The 17,630-nt window shown below is 36.7% G+C and overlaps 3 protein-coding genes across 3 annotated transcripts; 2 read left to right on the top strand and 1 right to left on the bottom strand.

The window, feature by feature from the left end:
- The first annotated feature begins 2,237 nt into the window (after positions 1-2,237).
- LOC111608403 (trypsin-like) lies at positions 2,238-3,786 on the top strand. Its single transcript, XM_023332372.1, has 6 exons — positions 2,238-2,274; positions 2,494-2,686; positions 2,769-2,945; positions 3,257-3,318; positions 3,420-3,547; positions 3,640-3,786. Exons 1-6 carry the CDS (start codon positions 2,238-2,240, stop codon positions 3,784-3,786), a joined length of 744 nt encoding a protein of 247 aa, XP_023188140.1.
- Positions 3,787-6,907: 3,121 nt separating this feature from the next.
- On the top strand, positions 6,908-11,894 carry LOC106700231 (trypsin-like). The gene is made up of 6 exons (XM_023332371.1): positions 6,908-6,944; positions 7,161-7,353; positions 7,442-7,627; positions 11,366-11,427; positions 11,528-11,652; positions 11,745-11,894. The coding sequence occupies exons 1-6, from the start codon at positions 6,908-6,910 to the stop codon at positions 11,892-11,894; spliced, it is 753 nt and encodes a 250-aa protein (XP_023188139.1).
- Positions 11,895-14,089: 2,195 nt separating this feature from the next.
- Positions 14,090-17,159, bottom strand: LOC102230607 (anionic trypsin-1-like). The gene is made up of 6 exons (XM_023332362.1): positions 17,123-17,159; positions 16,716-16,908; positions 16,448-16,633; positions 14,752-14,813; positions 14,526-14,650; positions 14,090-14,433 (listed from the first exon to the last, which is right to left on the bottom strand). The coding sequence occupies exons 1-6, from the start codon at positions 17,157-17,159 to the stop codon at positions 14,284-14,286; spliced, it is 753 nt and encodes a 250-aa protein (XP_023188130.1). The 3' UTR covers positions 14,090-14,283.
- Positions 17,160-17,630: the final 471 nt, after the last annotated feature.

The raw sequence follows: 17,630 nt of genomic DNA, 5'->3' as shown, positions 1-17,630 counted from the left end.
TGCAGGTGTGTTTCAGCGTCTGGTGAATGTTTGATAAAACAAGCTTGTTCTTCATTCGGTGAAGTTATTCACACTGGATAGAGGATCCACAAGTTTTAATCCACAATTTAGAATAGAAATACTACATGATAAAATTAATCAAAGTACATTTATGTCTTTATGTACATTTATGTGGCATTAATCTTTGTTTTGAGATCTGTTTTATTGCATCTTGAAATCTATTTTGATAGAGATCTTAATGGCTTTCTTACACAATCACATAGTATTTTGCAAAGATTTGTAGATCTTTAAGTTTATAGCATTTGTTTATTTCCTGGTTCAGTAAAGGGATCCTAAAAAGCCACGTTCACCGAAACATCTGCCTCTCCCAGCTGCTGCCTTCCCTTCTTGAGAAAAAATATACCTACACGTTTTGTTTTACTACCTGTATGTGTCATTAGCAGGAGAAGATCTATTGTTGGCTTTACCATGGGACAAATGCATAACTTATCCCCTATATTGTTTCTTGCAGAGAGATGATATTATCTTTACCTCTAAATAAACTGGACTGGTTTGAAACCAGTAGCACTATTAATAGTTTATTTCTTTTGTGACAAACTAGATAAAGGTGTCAGGATTCAGGTTGGAGTGAGGGTTCTTTCCAGAGACGAGCTACGCGGAGGAGTTTGACAGCCTGATGCACCTGCATCGGATTCCGGTAACCAGCGGCAGGCTTCTTAAGAAGCGGTGGAACCACCAGTCATCGCTCGATGGTTACCACTTGTTGATGTTGATCCCGCTTCCCGGAGCCAAGCCTGGAACTTCACCGGTCAGGCGCGTCTCGTTGGTTGGCACCTCCAAGCAGTTCGGATCCGCTGCGGCCCGGGACCCCCGAACCTACCTGGACTCTCGTTCCCTCCTGACGTCCCCCAGTCTCAATTCTCGAACCATTGTTTGACCTCATTAAAACAAACCCTCTTAACTGTCAAATCTGTTCTTCTGTGCGCACCTGCATGTGGGCAAGGAAATTAAAATCCAACATGACAAAAGGTGCCGAGCCCTTTATGTTCAAAGATGTTCAGCCTGCAGCCGTGTGCATGTGAGCAGATAAAACAAAGACAAAGAGTCCTTTTGTCCATAACAGAGTGTTCCTTATGAATTTCTTGTAACATTTCATGTCTATAAAATCACAAGATTCTTTTACAAAGGACATTTTAGTTACATTAGTCTTTTGGTTTTTCACATTGTATCATCAGGACTTCTTAAAAAAAATTATATTCAGATTTTTCCTTAACTTGATTTTTGTTAGCACATTGGCTCCACTGCCCATGAAATGGGTTATATATATAATGCAGGTCTGAAGTACTAACAGGGGTTGTTTCTCAGTCATGAAACATTTAATATTTTAAATGCTGTGGCACAGTTTGAGCCTTTTGTTAACAAAATGTGTCACTTTGACTTTAAGTCCTGCTGTTCAGCCTCTTGTGTTCACAAATGCATCAAAGCAGTCAAGAAAAACTGTAAAAGCAAAGAATCATGGGTGATGAAAGAGGTTGTGTCTTTAATAGAATCACATCTGTTAAAATTTTACAATAGTTTTCTTTTAAATGTGTTTAAAAATCAAAATTGTTTTAATTTAATTGGGTGAATTTCTGTGATGTTTAATTTTTTGTTGTAATTTCAGACCTACAACAAATGCAAATGCTCTTTATCACCCAGCACTGTAATATTGATCTTTTTCAAAATAAAAGAATCGGTTTGTAGAGGGCCATTTACTTTTGGGAGCAAAGGCAGATGTGAATTCTTGTAGATTGGAAACCAAACTGTTATTTCTTAAAAACAACATTGACATGAAAACAAATACGAGTCGTTCTTTCTTCAGAAAATCATTTTTATTTCATCAAGTTTACAATCAAGTTTTCTTTTGAGCAAAACTCACTGTAAGGTTGTGCAGCAAAATTTATGAGCTGCTTTTTTGAGTCAATTCCTTAATATTGATTAACTTTTGTTTCATTGGTTGATTATTTTAGTTAGGAGAGGGAGAAAGTTTTTGTTTTTAGTTAAATAATCTGTCAATGGAACAAGAACTTTTTTCCAAGTTTCTTTAGAACGATGAGATATTAAAGTTTCTCTGTATGCAGATGACAGCACAGATGGTTGTCCGTCCTGTGATTGGTGTCTCTCTTCAGCAGGAAATTATGAACAGAGATTAAAAGCTGCTGCAGGACTGCAGACATTCACAGCAAGCTGGACCAGCAATGGCTCTGCTGAAGGTTCTGATGCTGCTGGGGCTGGGTGAGTCGGAAACACTGGAGACACTGGAGACATTTCCACTGGTTCCAGTGAGGCTGCTGCTCTCTGTGACTCTCAAACTTTCCTCTGTTTCTTTTTCAGACTGAAACATCTTTGCGTATAAACAGATTCTTTTAAATCTTTTACTGTTTAGCCTTTTTCTGTTCTTGTTGCCATGTTTGCACCTGATTTCTGAGTAAAGTCCTCCTTTTTCTTCTTCAGGTGTTTCAGTGAACTCAGATGTTTCTCTGCAGAAGAGAATCATTGGAGGTCAAAACTGTGATGACACGGAGCGTCTTTATCATATTCGGCTAGAGAGCCGCAATGGTACTCATATGAGCCGCTGTGGAGGATCTCTGATCCACCCTCAGTGGATCCTGACTGTGGCTCGCTGCTGGCAGTCGGAGCCAGGATGGTAGGAAGGAAACATGAAGACAGTTTTATCTGCAGATTATCAGGTTTTTTGTCTGTTCATTATAATCTAACCTTTTCTGCAGGACTAACAGAGCAATGTTAAAAGTTCATCCACGGACTGTTATACAGTACATACAGTCAATCGAACAAGTTCCTGAGATTTACGGCCCAGACCATGACATCATTTTGCTGAAGCTTCAGAGACCAGTAACAGATGTCCCAGTTGCTCGGCTACCAGACTGCAGTTATCGTCTTAAAGCGTAAATCTTTCTCTGATCAAAAACATGACTTCAGGTTTTCTGTCTCCACTCCTCCAGTCCTGCTGCCTCTGCTTCAGCACACCTGAGTCAGATTATCAGGCAACCAGCAGAACCAGAACCTGTTTAGCTCAGGTGTGTTGGACCAGAGACACATGTAAAGGACGTAGGACACACTGAGGACTGGAGGTGGACACTCCTGTGTCAATGGATGAAGTCCAGATTTATTTTTTGTTCTTTCATTGTTCTTCATAACAATTAATTTTCTACATTGTTATCTTGCATTTTTACATTTTATTCTTATTGTGTTTTAGAGACGATGTTGTTCAGCTGGCAGGAGATGGAGCAACAACAGCCGGCCCCAATAATGAGCAATGTGAGAGAAATATTGAAGTTATGAGAATAAAATCTTTGTTTCTGTCTCTACAGAGAAGGTCGAGGGGCGAACATGTTAATGATTCTCATGTTTCTCTACAGTATCACCCAATGCTCCTATTCCAGCACACCTTCAATGTGTCAACATGAGAGTTATTCGTATTTCCGTCATCATGCCGCCGTATGGGTATATATTCCTTGCTTCAGCACCGAACAAGGATATATGTCGTGTGAGTTTGCTTCTCTAATGTCTCTCTGCAGCGATTAGAAGACTTTTCTGTTTATGACATAAATAAATATATCGATATAAATTTTTCTACAGGGCGACACTGGTGGAGCAGCGGTGTACAATGACATGATTTATGGTGTGATTTCTTTTGGTGGAGCAAAGGCATGTCAGAAACCAACTGCAATCTTGGATGTGTGTGGATATCTGCAGTGGATAAAAGCAGCAACTGGGATTCAATAAAACATAAACTATAATAAACTAAAATTCTCATCAAATTTCCTCTCACATATAAATTTATAATTGTATCTTCATCAGTTTGATCCACATGTTTGTAGAATTAGAATAAATCAATAGTTTTGTTTTTTCTCACCTGATCTTGACCTCCCTAATGGAGCTTTCTCTTCACCTGAAAAATGAAAAATAAATCAATAAATGAATGAAAAAGAAACATTTCCTGGCTGATCGTCTTTACATTCATGGTTCAGTTTGTTCACTTGATATTTTCCCTGAACTGAGTCTAAAAACGTGATGAATTTTAAATCACATGAAGAGGAACACCAGAAGTAATTTATTTATTAAGATTTTGTCTTTATTTTCCATCAGAAATGAACATCCAGCATCTATACTCTGCAGCTCTGGAGTTACTCTTCCTGATTTAGTTCTAGAGAACTTTAAACTCCAACAAGCCCAAAGAGCTGTGCACAAAATTAATGAAACAGAAGTTACATAATACAGCAATTAACAAATAATAGAGTCCTAATATTTTAAAAATAATAAAAAACATCCTATTTTCAATAAAGATACAAAGAAATAAAAAGTTCAAAAATTAAAACAATTCAAAAGTAAAAATCTCAAATGAAAGAAGTTTTAAGAAAATATTTAAAAATGGGTCAAACTAATTAATGGTAGCTTCTGTTTGCCACAAATTTAACATGAAAATGATAGAAACTTTTCCTCTATTGAAGCTAAAGATTCATTGTTAATTTTAAAATTAACAATTTTTAAAGGATCACATAAAGCTACAAAAAAGAATTATCATAAAAAACAACATAAGAATTAGCTGCAAAATAAAGGAAGAAGAGCAATAATATATTTTCTTTCACTGTTGAAATTATAATGTAAATTACATGTTTATCATGTAAAACTTCTCAGAAATTACAATTTCCTTTTCAAAAGTTTAAATATGACAGAAGTTCTCTGGAAATTTTACTGTAAAATCTGGAAAAGTAAAAAGATGGAAGTACTGCTAAAATATGTCTTTAAATACTTGTCACATTTTTCACTGATAATATTACATCAATCTTAACAGCAAAAAAGGCTTTCTATTTATTCAGAAAGTGACAAGAATGTGAAACAAGATATTCTCACAGTTTAATTCAATCTGGAGAGACTCAGACGGAGATAAGAAGACAATTAGAGGAGTTTATTGACAAACAGAATTTAAAGTCTTTGGCGCTCGGGCCCCGGCTGGGGATAACGGTTATCGCAGCGTTAGCGATAGGCTTCAGATGAGCATCCCCGATGCTGTTAGGAACGTCATCCCCCAGGGCCCGGCACTGGTGGTGGAGGTTGAAGAAGGGTGACCGGGCGAATGGAGGAGAAGGGGTGGCGGTGGGTTGAGCTCGGCTGGAGAGCGAAGGACGCCATGAATGAAGGTCCTTATCAGCTGGGACTTGGTCGATGATTGGACATGACGTGGCTTGGTCCGGCGTTGATAGGTCGACGATTGTGGGCAGGTCGCTTCAATTAACGGGTCCCGGTGGGGATGAAGGAGTCTTCCAGTTTGAATTTGCGCCTAGGCTTCATTTTACAAAATAACTTTAATCCCCAAATAATCCAGAGGTGGATGAAATATGCCTCATCTTCAGCAGAGATTCACATTTTCAACAAAGGTTAACTTTTTTTTGTAAAAAAAAAAATGGCTCCATAGAAATAAGGTAAAATTGTTAATTAATACAAATATAATCACAATAATATTTGTGATTATTGAAATAATAAGGCCATCATATTTGATGATGCAAACCTTCTTTTCTGTTTAATTTGATTTAATATCAGTGAAAAACATAACAATAAATTATTTAATGACATATTTTAACAGTACTAACTTTTTCCAGATGTTACTATAAAATTTACAGAGAACTTATGTCATGTTTAAACTTCTGAAAATCAAATTGTAATTTCTGTTAATTTTTACATAATACACAGGTTATATAAATTTTAATTTTAACAGTGAAATAAAATACATATTTTTGCACTTCCTCCTTTATTTTGCAGGCGATTTTTATGTTAATGTTTTTAAGATAATTATTTTTAATAACTTTATGTGACCCTTTAAAAAGTGTTAAAATTAAAAATTAAAATTAACAATGAATTTTTAGCTTCATTAGAGGAAAAGTTTCTATCATTTCCATGCTATATTTGTGGCAACCAGAAGCTACCATTAATTAGTTTGACCTGTTTTTAAATATTTTCTTAAAACTTCTTTCATTCCAGATTATTGTTGTTTTTAATTATTGAACTTACGTCCTTGGTATCTTCATTAAAATTGTTATGCTTTATTATTTTTAAATTAGGATTTTATTATTTGTTAATTGTTGTTTAATGTGACTTCTGTTTCATTAATTTTGTGCACAGCTTTTTGGTCCTGTTGGAGTTTAAAGTTCTCTAGAAATATATCAGGAATAGTAACTCCAGAGCTGCAGAGTTTAGATGCTGGATGTTCGAACTGGATGTAAAGACATTTATATTCTTTTTGATTGTCTATCACCTGAAGAACATTTCCAGGATTAGAGTACTGATGGCTCAGCAGGATCTAGAGAAACTCTTCCATGCATTTATCTTCAGTCGTATCGATTACTGCAACAGCGTCTTCACAGGTATGCCTAACAAATCAATCCTCCAGCTGCAGCTGATCCAGAATGCTGCTGCTGGAGTTCTCACTAAAACCAGGGAGTTTGAGCAGATCACATCAGTTTTAAAGTCAGTACACTGGCTCCCTGTAGCTCAGAGACTGTAAAATACTGCTGTTATTTTACTGCTGTAAATAGATGTTACTGCAGTTACTGCAAAATATATGAGCTGCTTATTTGAGTCAATTCAAATATTGATGAAAAATTTCATTGGCTGAATATTCCACCAACAGAGGGGGAAATGTTTTGATAGTGAAATAATCTTTCAATGGAACAAGAACTTTTTTCTAATTTCTTTAGAACAATTAGATGTTGACATTCCTCTGTACGCAGATGACAGCACAGATCAGTGTCTGTCCTGTGATTGGTGGCGTTCTTTCCAGCAGGAAGTTGTGAGCAGAGTTTAAAAGCTGCTGCAGGACTGCAGACATTCACAGGAAGCTGGACCAGCAATGGCTCTGCTGAAGGTTCTGCTGCTGCTGGGGCTGGGTGAGTCAGAAACACTGGAGACACTGGAGACACTTCCACTAGTTCAGTGAGGGTGCTGCTCTCTGTGTGACTCTCAAACTTCCCTCTGTTTCAGACTGGAACGTCTTTGCATATAAACTGTGATGCTTTCTAATCTTTAACTGTTTATCCTTTTTCTGTTCCAGCAGCCATGTTTGCACCTGATTTCTGAGTAAAGTCCTCCTTTTTCTTCTTCAGGTGTTTCAGTGAACTCAGATGTTTCTCTGCAGAAGAGAATCATTGGAGGTCAAAACTGTGATGAAGGTGAGCGTCTTTATCATGTTCGGCTAGAGAGCAGCTATGGTAATGAAAAAATCCGCTGTGGAGGATCTCTGATCCACCCTCAGTGGATCCTGACTGCAGCTCACTGCCAAAAGTCGGAGCCAGGATGGTAGGAATGCAGATAAAACATGAAGACAGTTTTACCTGCAAATGATCAGATTTTCTGTCTGTTCATTATAATCTAACCTTTTCTGCAGGACTACCGTAGCAACTTTAAAATTTCATCCACGGGCTGTTAGGAAGCAGAGATGGGAAATTAAATACGCTCCTCAGATGTTTAAACTCTTGGGCCAGCTGCATGACATCATGTTGCTGAAGCTTGAGACACCAGTAAGAGATGTCCCACTTGCTCGACTACCAGACTGCAGTTATCGTCTTCAAGTGTAAGTGTTTCACTGATCAACACCATGACTTCAGGTTTTCTGTCTCCACTCCTCCAGTCCTTCTTCTTCTTTCCTTTTTTTATGGTGGTTGGCAAACAACTTATATGTGCATTACCACACCTTTCATACTGGAGTATGGATCAGATGTTTAACCTAATCGTTAATTATAATCTCCCCATAATGCCCATTCTTCTTAGAAAACTAAAATGCTGCTAAAAACTACATCCCCAGATGATTTCTGAAACAATTCCCTAATATCAAATTCATTTTTATTCCTACTTAAATCTCTAAGTAACTCATCTCTTTCCTGAACATATTTATGACATTCTAAAAAAATATGTTGTACTGTTTCTAATTTTCCATAATAATTACAACAACTGGTATTATGTGTATTAATTATTTTAATTCTGTATATTCACATCTGATTCTAGATATAACAGCTTCTTCTTTTTTTTTAATTCTATTACATTTCCTTAATTCCCCAACTTTTATTGGATACAATAACAAAACCTATTGCCTCCTCTATCAAAGTGCTCTTGCCATTTCTTCTTGATATACATTTTAATAATATTCTTTACCTCATTTTTACCTATTGTAATATTTAAATCAACAATATTCTTTTTTGCTGCACTCTTAGCAAAACTATCGGCCAACTCATTTCCTACCACACCAATGTGGGCAGGAATCCAAACTAGTCTAACATGAGAACCATAATTTTTAATTCTAAAAATTGAGAGAATTATATCCAATATAATATCTTGCCTTGATTCTGAATTTAACTCTTGAATACTTATTAATGCACTACTTGAATCTGAACAAATTAAAACCTCTCTCTCTTGTTTCCTCAATCCATTCTAAAGCCATTAAAATAGCCATTAATTCACCTGTATACACTGTCAATTTATCTGTTATTCTTTTATTTCTCATAATATTTAAATCTGGAATTACAAATTATATATCATTTAACATTTTAGAAGCATCTGTATATATTTATATATACTCTGAATATTCTCTTTCTATATAACTTTCCACCTCTTTCTTTTCTAACTGTCTCCCTTTGTTCAATAAGTTTAAATCAACTTCAACCTGTCCAAAGATCCATGATGGAATAACAACCACAGGACTAATTAGAAAGTTATCTATTCCAATGGTTAATTATTATTATCATAATTATTATAATGGTTAATTATTTATGATTAACCAGCCAAAACTATTAATTTGACAAGGTTGCAGTGTAACATATGAAGGATGAACTTCATTATGTCCTTTAATATTTGTCCAGTAAATTATGGCTAGTTGTTCTCTCCTGAGCTCCAGTGGCATCTCACCCATCTCAACCTGTAGAGCTGAATCTGGAGTAGTTTTCATCGCTGCACAACAAAGTCTTAATGCCTGATATTCTCTTCTGTTTTTTTTAATGAACTACTTGAAGCTGAATTGTATAAAATGCATCCATAATCAAAAACTGATCTAATTAGTCCAATATAAATGGTCTTTAATGCATTCATATCTTCCCCTCATTCTTTGCTTTCAAACATCTCATTATATTCATTTTTTTGTTTTACTTTTTTCAACTATTTTACCTACATGTATTTTCCATGTAACTTTTTTTTTTTATCAAACCAGATACCGAAACATTTAATTTGATCCTTCTATAACATCCCCATATAATTTGAGATTTACATTAATATTTAATTTTCTATTTGTAAAAACAACAAATTTAGGCTTGGACGTTGAGAATCTAAATCCCCATCCTAAGGCCCAAGCTTCTACACTATTAATGCTTCTTGTAGTTTCCTATTTACAAATTCTGTATTTTTCCCCTCTTCCAAATAATACCATCATCTACAAATAATGAGACACCAAAACATTTATACTACTAAAAATATCATTAACCATTATAATAAATAGCATAGAACTTATATTACCTAGGGGAGTACCATTCTCTACTTGATATTTTGAACTTATTTGCCCTCTTATTTTTACTCTAATATTTCTTTCAGTTACGTTTTTTTAACCATCTATATATTTTACCCCTTGTTCCTATTTGTTTTATTTTCATCAACAGCCCTTCTGTCCATAACATGTCGTAAGCCTTTTCCATATCCAGGAAGACTGCTATCACATTATCCTTATTAATCTGAGCCCGTCTACTTTCATGTTCCAGACATAATTGTACTTCTGCCTTTTCTAAATCCAAATTGAGAAGACTTAATCTTCTCCTTAGATTCTAAAAAATAAATTAATCTATTATTTACCATTTTTTTCCATAATTTTACCTATTCATGATGTTAGAGCTATTGCTCTATAACTTTCAGCTGAATTAGGATCTGTACTAGGTTTACAAATGGGTATGATAATGGCTTCTTTCCATTTAAGAGGTAATAACCCTTCTTCCAACGCCCTATTATAAAATTCTAATAATACTTCTATACTCACATCACTAAGTTTATTTAACATACTTAACTGTTTTGATCATTCCCATTAATTGACTTACTGGAATTCTTCAGTGCTTTATTTAATTCTAACAAAGAAAACTTCATATTAAAACAATCATCATAATCTTCATCATTATGAAATAATTAAATATTTCTTTGTAATGTTGTAAGGAGACTCGAAGGGAGCACTGGGGGCAGCGAGGAGTCACTAGGGGGCAGCGAGGGACCACGGGGAGAGGCAGAGAACCCACTGACTGGGGCAGATAAGTCACTTACAGGGGCAGAGACGATAGGTGCAGTGTCGGCGAGAGGTGTGGCAGGTTCCGGAGACGCAGAAGCTGGGGTTGGAGCTAGAGGTAGCACTGACGGATGGACAAGACGACAGACTTAACAGCGCAACAGTTTAGACAGATAAGACAAGGACCCGACGAGGAACAAGGAACACAGGTGGGATTAAATACACAGAGAGAAATCAGGGAACGAGTCACACCTGGGAACAAACAAGGGGAAGACAGGACAACACAGAGACTAAAGACACAAAGAAACCCAAAATAAACACACAGAGAACTCAAATCAACACAGAAAAACCCCAATCCCGACAAGTTCTACATCTCCAATAACTGTCTTTAATCCATTTGACAAACTGATTGACAGAATATGATTGACAAACTCCAATCATATCTTGTCCAGCCTTAAATTTTAATATAACTTTAAAATCTTCCATCATTATTTTCTTGCTTATCTCAACTCTTCTTCCTCATCCTCGAGTGATTCTTTTACCAGCATTTAGTCCCCTTTTAACCTTATCTTTCCCCCTTCCTCTCTTCTATTTTCTACCATAGATCATCCTATGTCTACATTTTCATCTTCTGAAAGCCCCCCACTACAACTAGCCATCTTGATCCACTCACAATCCAGTTTATGCCAAAACCACCTTTAAATTCAATTTATTACTCGCCAGATAACATTTGAGCGCTTTCCCTTTCAAAGAATCTGCATTCTTTTATCAGCAACAGCCACATCCTCGACTCCCTCCTCCAGTCCTGCTGCCTCTGCTTCAGCACACCTGAGTCAGGTAATCAGGCCACCAGCAGAACCAGAACCCATTTAGCTCAGGTGTGTTGGACCAGAGACACATGTAAAGAGCGTAGGACACACTGAGGACTGGAGGTGGACACTCCTGTGTCAGTGGATGAAGTCCTTCATGGATTTCTTTTCTGTTCTTTCATTGTTCTTCATAACAATTCATTTTCTACATTGTTATCTTGTATATTTACATTTTATTCTTATTGTGTTTTAGAGGCGATGTTGTTCAGCTGGCAGGAGAGGGAGCAACAACCACTGGCCCCAATTATCAGCGATGTGAGAGAAATATTGAAGTTATGAGAATAAAATCTTTGTTTCTGTCTCTACAGAGAAGGTTGAGGGAAGAACAAGTTATAATTCTCATGTTTCTCTACAGTAATAGATGCTCCTATTCCAGCACATCTACAATGTGTCGACATGAAAGTTATTTGGGTTTCTGTCGTCGCGCCGACATTTGGCCTTTTATTCTATGTTAAAACACCGAACAAGGATGTCTGCTATGTAAGTTTGTTTCTTCAAAATCTCTTTACAGCGATTAGAAGACTTTTCTGTTTTACAACATACATAAATATATCAATAAAATTTTTCTACAGGGCGACGATGGTGGAGCAGTGGTGTACGACGGCATGATTTATGGTGTGATTTCTCTTGGTCAACCACACTATGCATGTCAGAGTCACGCTGCAGTCGTGGATGTGTGTGAATATATGGGGTGGATAAAATCTACAGTTGGGCTTATTTAAACATAAACTATCATGAAATAAAATTCTCATCAAATTTCCTCTCACAAATAATTTTATAATTGTATCTTCATCTTTTTGATGCACATGTTTGTAGAATTAGAATAAATTAATTGTTTTGTTGTATTTTTCTCACCTGATCTTGACCTCCTTAATGGAGCTTTCTCTGCCTCAGAAAGGCAAAATAAATCAATAAATGCATGAAGAAGAAACATTTCCTGGCTGATCGTCTTTACATTCATGGTTCAGTTTGTTCACTTGATATTTTCCCTGAACTGAGTCTAAAAATGTGACCAGTTTTAAATCACATGAAGAGGAACACCAGAAGTAATTTATTTATTCATTTTTTTTCTCCTCACTGGCAAGAACTTTATATATGTGTCACATGCAGATGAAGTAAAGATGAACACAATGAGATGCCATCATGTGGGGAAATGCAAAGCAAATGTAGTCTAAAACTCTCAGAAAACCATCTTCAAAGAACATGTTTTAAGGGTTAAAAGGAGGTCATCTCTGTCTCACACACATGTTCACACTTAAGCAATAGATGACCTTAGTAACACTACTAACATAACAATGATAATAACATTATTCTAACAGTTACTACCAGGCGGGTTAAAGCCACTGCTGATGGGATCTGGGTTGGAGGTCCGCGGCTGTAAATAGAAGCAGAACCTCAAGTGTTAAGGAAGATTCGGCCCAGAGCATTTAGAGTTCATAAAATAAACATCAGAGAAAATACTGTAGCAATAATTAGAACCGCAGCATAAAGCCAAACATGCCACAATGAAATGAATCAAAATGTCTCCAAAGCATCGGCGGACTGATAGGGGCCACCGGGGGATTCCAGGTAGATTCCAGGTAGATTCAAGGTAGATTCCAGAGATGCACAACGCAGCGGCTGTTCATGCAGGGCCGGCCCAAGGTTATATGGGGCCTTAGACAGAACCCCCCTCCCCCCAGAACCCGTCCTACTAAGAACCTCAGCATCACTAACATGTTTATATATAGATAAGGTGAATCTGTGAGAGGGGACCAGGTTTATTGGCAGAGTTTAAAATCAATCACTGATTATTGGTTATTTGCTGTGATGTATTTGTGAACAAACCCAATTAAGCGCAAAGATTACACCATATTGTAGCCATGGTAACACAACAATAAAACTGTCAAGATGATTCTTTAAACTTTTACAAAGTAAACTTCCTAATTAAATCCTAAATGTACTATTTATTTTTCTCAGCTGAATGCATTAAATAAAATGTAATAACATTGTCATTCTCTATAAATGATGCTACAGGTTTAGATCTATTGTCTTTGTTACAATTAGACTATTTCTAGGGGCCCCTGAGTGTCTGGAGGCCCCTGAATGTTTGGAGGCCCCTGAATGGCCCCTACCAGCAGCTATTGAGTTTTCTTTGCCTTGATATTCCAGTCTTATAATTCTAGATCTAGAGGTTTAACATCAAACTATCATATAGAGTTAACCCCTTTGAGTTTTTGTATCTATAAATCAGTCTGCAGCCAGGTTGTTCTAGAGGTTAAATACATATTATTAGGGCTTAATTAGTAAAATGGCAGCAATTTTGCTTATTTCATAACTTCATAACCAGAGACCTTCTCTCCTCTGGTCTGTTTAACAGCTACAGTCTCAGATCAGCTCAGCCCTCTAGGACTGTCAGGAGCAGAAACAGAAACTTTATACCTGTTGGGGAAATTTTAGACTACATTTGCTTTGCATTTCCCCACATGATGGCAATGATATAGTAGGATCCAATTAGAGTCTTGATTAATATGGGTTGTTGCTATGTTGTTGTACGGAGCTTTTGTTCAATGTGCCCCTTTTTTAAATTTGAGCCCCAGCCCCTCCAAAGGTCTCTGCACGGCCCTGGATGAATGGATAAATACTCTGTCTAATTCAAGTTATATTTTTGTCATTTTGTCTTGGTTCCCCTGGTAAAAGAGTTCAGAATAATCAGCATCTCATTGTGTTCATCTTTACTTCATCTGCATGTGACACATATATAAAGTTCTTGCCAGTGAGGAGAAAAAAAATGAATAAATAAATTACTTCTGGTGTTCCTCTTGATGTGATTTAAAACTCGACACATTTTTAGACTCAGTTCAGGGAAAATATCAAGTGAACAAACTGAACCATGAATGTAAAGACGATCAACCAGGAAATGTTTGTTTTTCATGCATTTATTGATTTATTTTTCATTTCTGAGGCAGAGAAAGCTCCATTAGGGAGGTCAAGATCAGGTGAGAAAAATAAAACAAAACAATTACTTTATTCTAATTCTACAAACATGTGGATCAAAAAGATGAAGATACAATTATAAAATTATTTGTGAGAGGAAATTTGATGAGAATTTTATTTCATGATAGTTTATGTTTAAATAAGCCCAGCTGTAGATTTTATCCACCCCAGATATTCACACACATCCGTGACTGTAGCGTGACTCTGACATGCATAGTATGCTACACCAAAAGAAATCACACCATAAATCATGCCGTTGTACACCACTGCTCCACCATCGTCGCCCTGTAGAAAAATTTTATTGATATATTTATGTATGTTGTAAAACAGAAAAGTCTTCTAATCGCTGTAAAGAGATATTGAAGAAACAAACTTACATAGCATACATCCTTGTTCGGTGCTTGAACATAGAATAAAAGGCCAAATGTCGGCATGACAACAGAAACCTGAACAACTCTCATGTCGACACATTGTAGATGTGCTGGAATAGGAGCATCTATTACTGTAGAGAAACATGAGAATCATAAACATGTTCTTCCCTCAACCTTCTCTGTAGAGACAGAAACAAAGATTTTATTCTCATAACTTCAATATTTCTCTCACATCGCTGATTATTGGGGCCAGTGGTTGTTGCTCCCTCTCCTGCCAGCTGAACAACATCGCCTCTAAAACACAATAAGAATAAAATGTAAATATTCAAGATAACAATGTAGAAAATGAATTGTTATGAAGAACAATGAAAGAACAGAAAAGAAATCAATAAAGGACTTCATCCACTGACACAGGAGTGTCCACCTCCAGTCCTCAGTGTGTCCTACGCTCTTTACATGTGTCTCTGGTCCAACACACCTGAGCTAAATGGGTTCTGGTTCTGCTGGTGGCCTGATTACCTGACTCAGGTGTGCTGAAGCAGAGGCAGCAGGACTGGAGGAGGGAGTCGAGGATGTGGCTGTTGCTGATAAAAGAATGCAGATTCTTTGAAAGGGAAAGCGCTCAAATGTTATCTGGCGAGTAATAAATTGAATTTAAAGGTGGTTTTGGCATAAACTGGATTGTGAGTGGATCAAGATGGCTAGTTGTAGTGGGGGGCTTTCAGAAGATGAAAATGTAGACATAGGATGATCTATGATAGAAAATAGAAGAGAGGAAGGGGGAAAGATAAGGTTAAAAGGGGACTAAATGCTGGTAAAAGAATCACTCGAGGATGAGGAAGAAAGAGTTGAGATAAGCAAGAAAATAATGATGGAAGATTTTAAAGTTTTATTAAAATTTAAGGCTGGACAAGATATGATTGGAGTTTGTCAATCATATTCCGTCAATCAGTTTGTCAAATGGATTAAAGACAGTTATTGCAGATGTAGAACTTTTCGGGATTGGGGTTTTTCTGTGTTGATTTGAGTTCTCTGTGTGTTTATTTTGGGTTTCTTTGTGTCTTGAGTCTCTGTGTTGTCCTGTCTTTTTATTATAAATAGTTAACCATTATAATATTTATAATAATAATAATTAACTGTTGGAATAGATAACTTTCTAATTAGTCTTGTTGTTGTTATTCCATCATGGATCTTTGGACAGGTTGAAGTTGATTTAAACTTATTGAAAAAAGGGAGACAGAAAAGAAAGAGGTGGAAAGTTATATAGAAAGAATATTATTCTAATATATTAATATATTGATATTTTAATATATATTGTTGATTTAAATATTAAAATAAGTAAAAATGAGGTAAAGAATATTATTAAAATGTATATCAAGAAGAAATGGCAAGAGCACTGCTATAGAGGAGGCAATAGGTTTTATTATAGTATCCAAAAAAAGTTGGAGAATTAAGGAAATGTAATAGAATTAAAAAAAGAAGAAGAAGCTGTTATATGTAGAATCAGATGTGGATATACAGAATTAAAATAATTAATACACATAATACCGGTTGTTGTAATTATTGTGGAAAATTAGAAACAGTACAACATATTTTTTTAGAATGCAAAAAATATGTTCAGGAAAGAGATGAGTTACTTAGAGATTTAAGAAGGAATAAAAATAAATTTGATATTAGGGAATTGTTTCAGAAATCATCTGGGGATGTAGTTTTTAGCAGCATTTTAGTTTTCTAAGACGAATGGGCATTATGGGGAGATTATAATTAACGATTAGATTAAACATCTGATCCATACTCCAGTATGAAAGGTGCGGTAATGCACCTATAAGTTGTTTGCCAACCACCATAAAAAAAGGAAAGAAGAAGAAGGACTGGAGGAGTGGAGACAGAAAACCTGAAGTCATGGTGTTGATCAGTGAAACACTTACACTTGAAGACGATAACTGCAGTCTGGTAGCTGAGCAAGTGGAACATTTCCTACTGGTGTCTCAAGCTTCAGCAACATGATGTCATGCCGCTGGCCCAAGAGTGTAAACATCTGAGGAGCGTATTTAATTACCCGTATCTGCTTCCTAACAGCCCGTGGATGAACATTTAAAGTTGCTACGGTAGTCCTGCAGAAAAGGTTAGATTATAATGAACAGACAGAAAATCTGATCATTTGCAGATAAAACTGTCTTCATATCTCTTTCCTACCATCCTGGCTCAGCCTTCCAGCAGTGAGCTGCAGTCAGGATCCACTGAGGGTGGATCAGAGATCCTCCACAGCGGATTTTTTCATTACCATAGCTGCTTTCTAGCCGAACATGATAAAGACGCTCACCTTCATCACAGTTTTGACCTCCAATGATTCTCTTCTGCAGAGAAACATCTGAGTTCACTGAAACACCTGAAGAAGAAAAAGGAGGACTTTACTCAGAAATCAGGAGCAAACATGGCAGCAAGAACAGAAAAAGAATAAACAGTTAAAGATTAAAAAGCGTCACAGTTTGTGCAATAAAGTTTCAGTCTAAAACAGAGGGACATTTGAGAGTCACACAGAGAGCAGCAGCCTCACTGAACCAGTGGAAGTGTCTCCAGTGTCTCCAGTGTTTCCGACTCACCCAGCCCCAGCAGCAGCAGAACCTTCAGCAGAGCCATTGCTGGTCCAGCTTCCTGTGAATGTCTGCAGTCCTGCAGCAGCTTTTAAACTCTGCTCACAACTTCCTGCTGGAAAGAACGCCACCAATCACAGGACAGACACTGATCTGCACTGTCATCTGCGTACAGAGGAATGTCAACATCTAATTGTTCTAAAGAAATTAGAAAAAAGTTCTTGTTCCATTGAAAGATTATTTCACTATCAAAACATTTCCCCCTCTGTTGGCGGAATATTCAGCCAATGAAATTTTTCATCAATATTAAGGAATTGACTCAAATAAGCAGCTCATATATTTTGCAGTAACTGCAGTAACATCTATTTACAGCCGCAAACCTCCAGCCCAGATCCCATCTGCAGCGGCTTTAACCCATCTGGTAGTAACGTTAAAGAGAAGCAGAGCGAACAGTCAGTAGGTGGTACCAGGTGGTTTCAGGTGGTATCAGGTGGTACCGGGGCTTTGAGCTGCATTG

This window comes from Xiphophorus maculatus, chromosome 4, assembly GCF_002775205.1.
Source record: "Xiphophorus maculatus strain JP 163 A chromosome 4, X_maculatus-5.0-male, whole genome shotgun sequence".
Taxonomy (NCBI): domain Eukaryota; kingdom Metazoa; phylum Chordata; class Actinopteri; order Cyprinodontiformes; family Poeciliidae; genus Xiphophorus; species Xiphophorus maculatus.
This window is presented reverse-complemented; position numbering and strand designations above follow the sequence as displayed.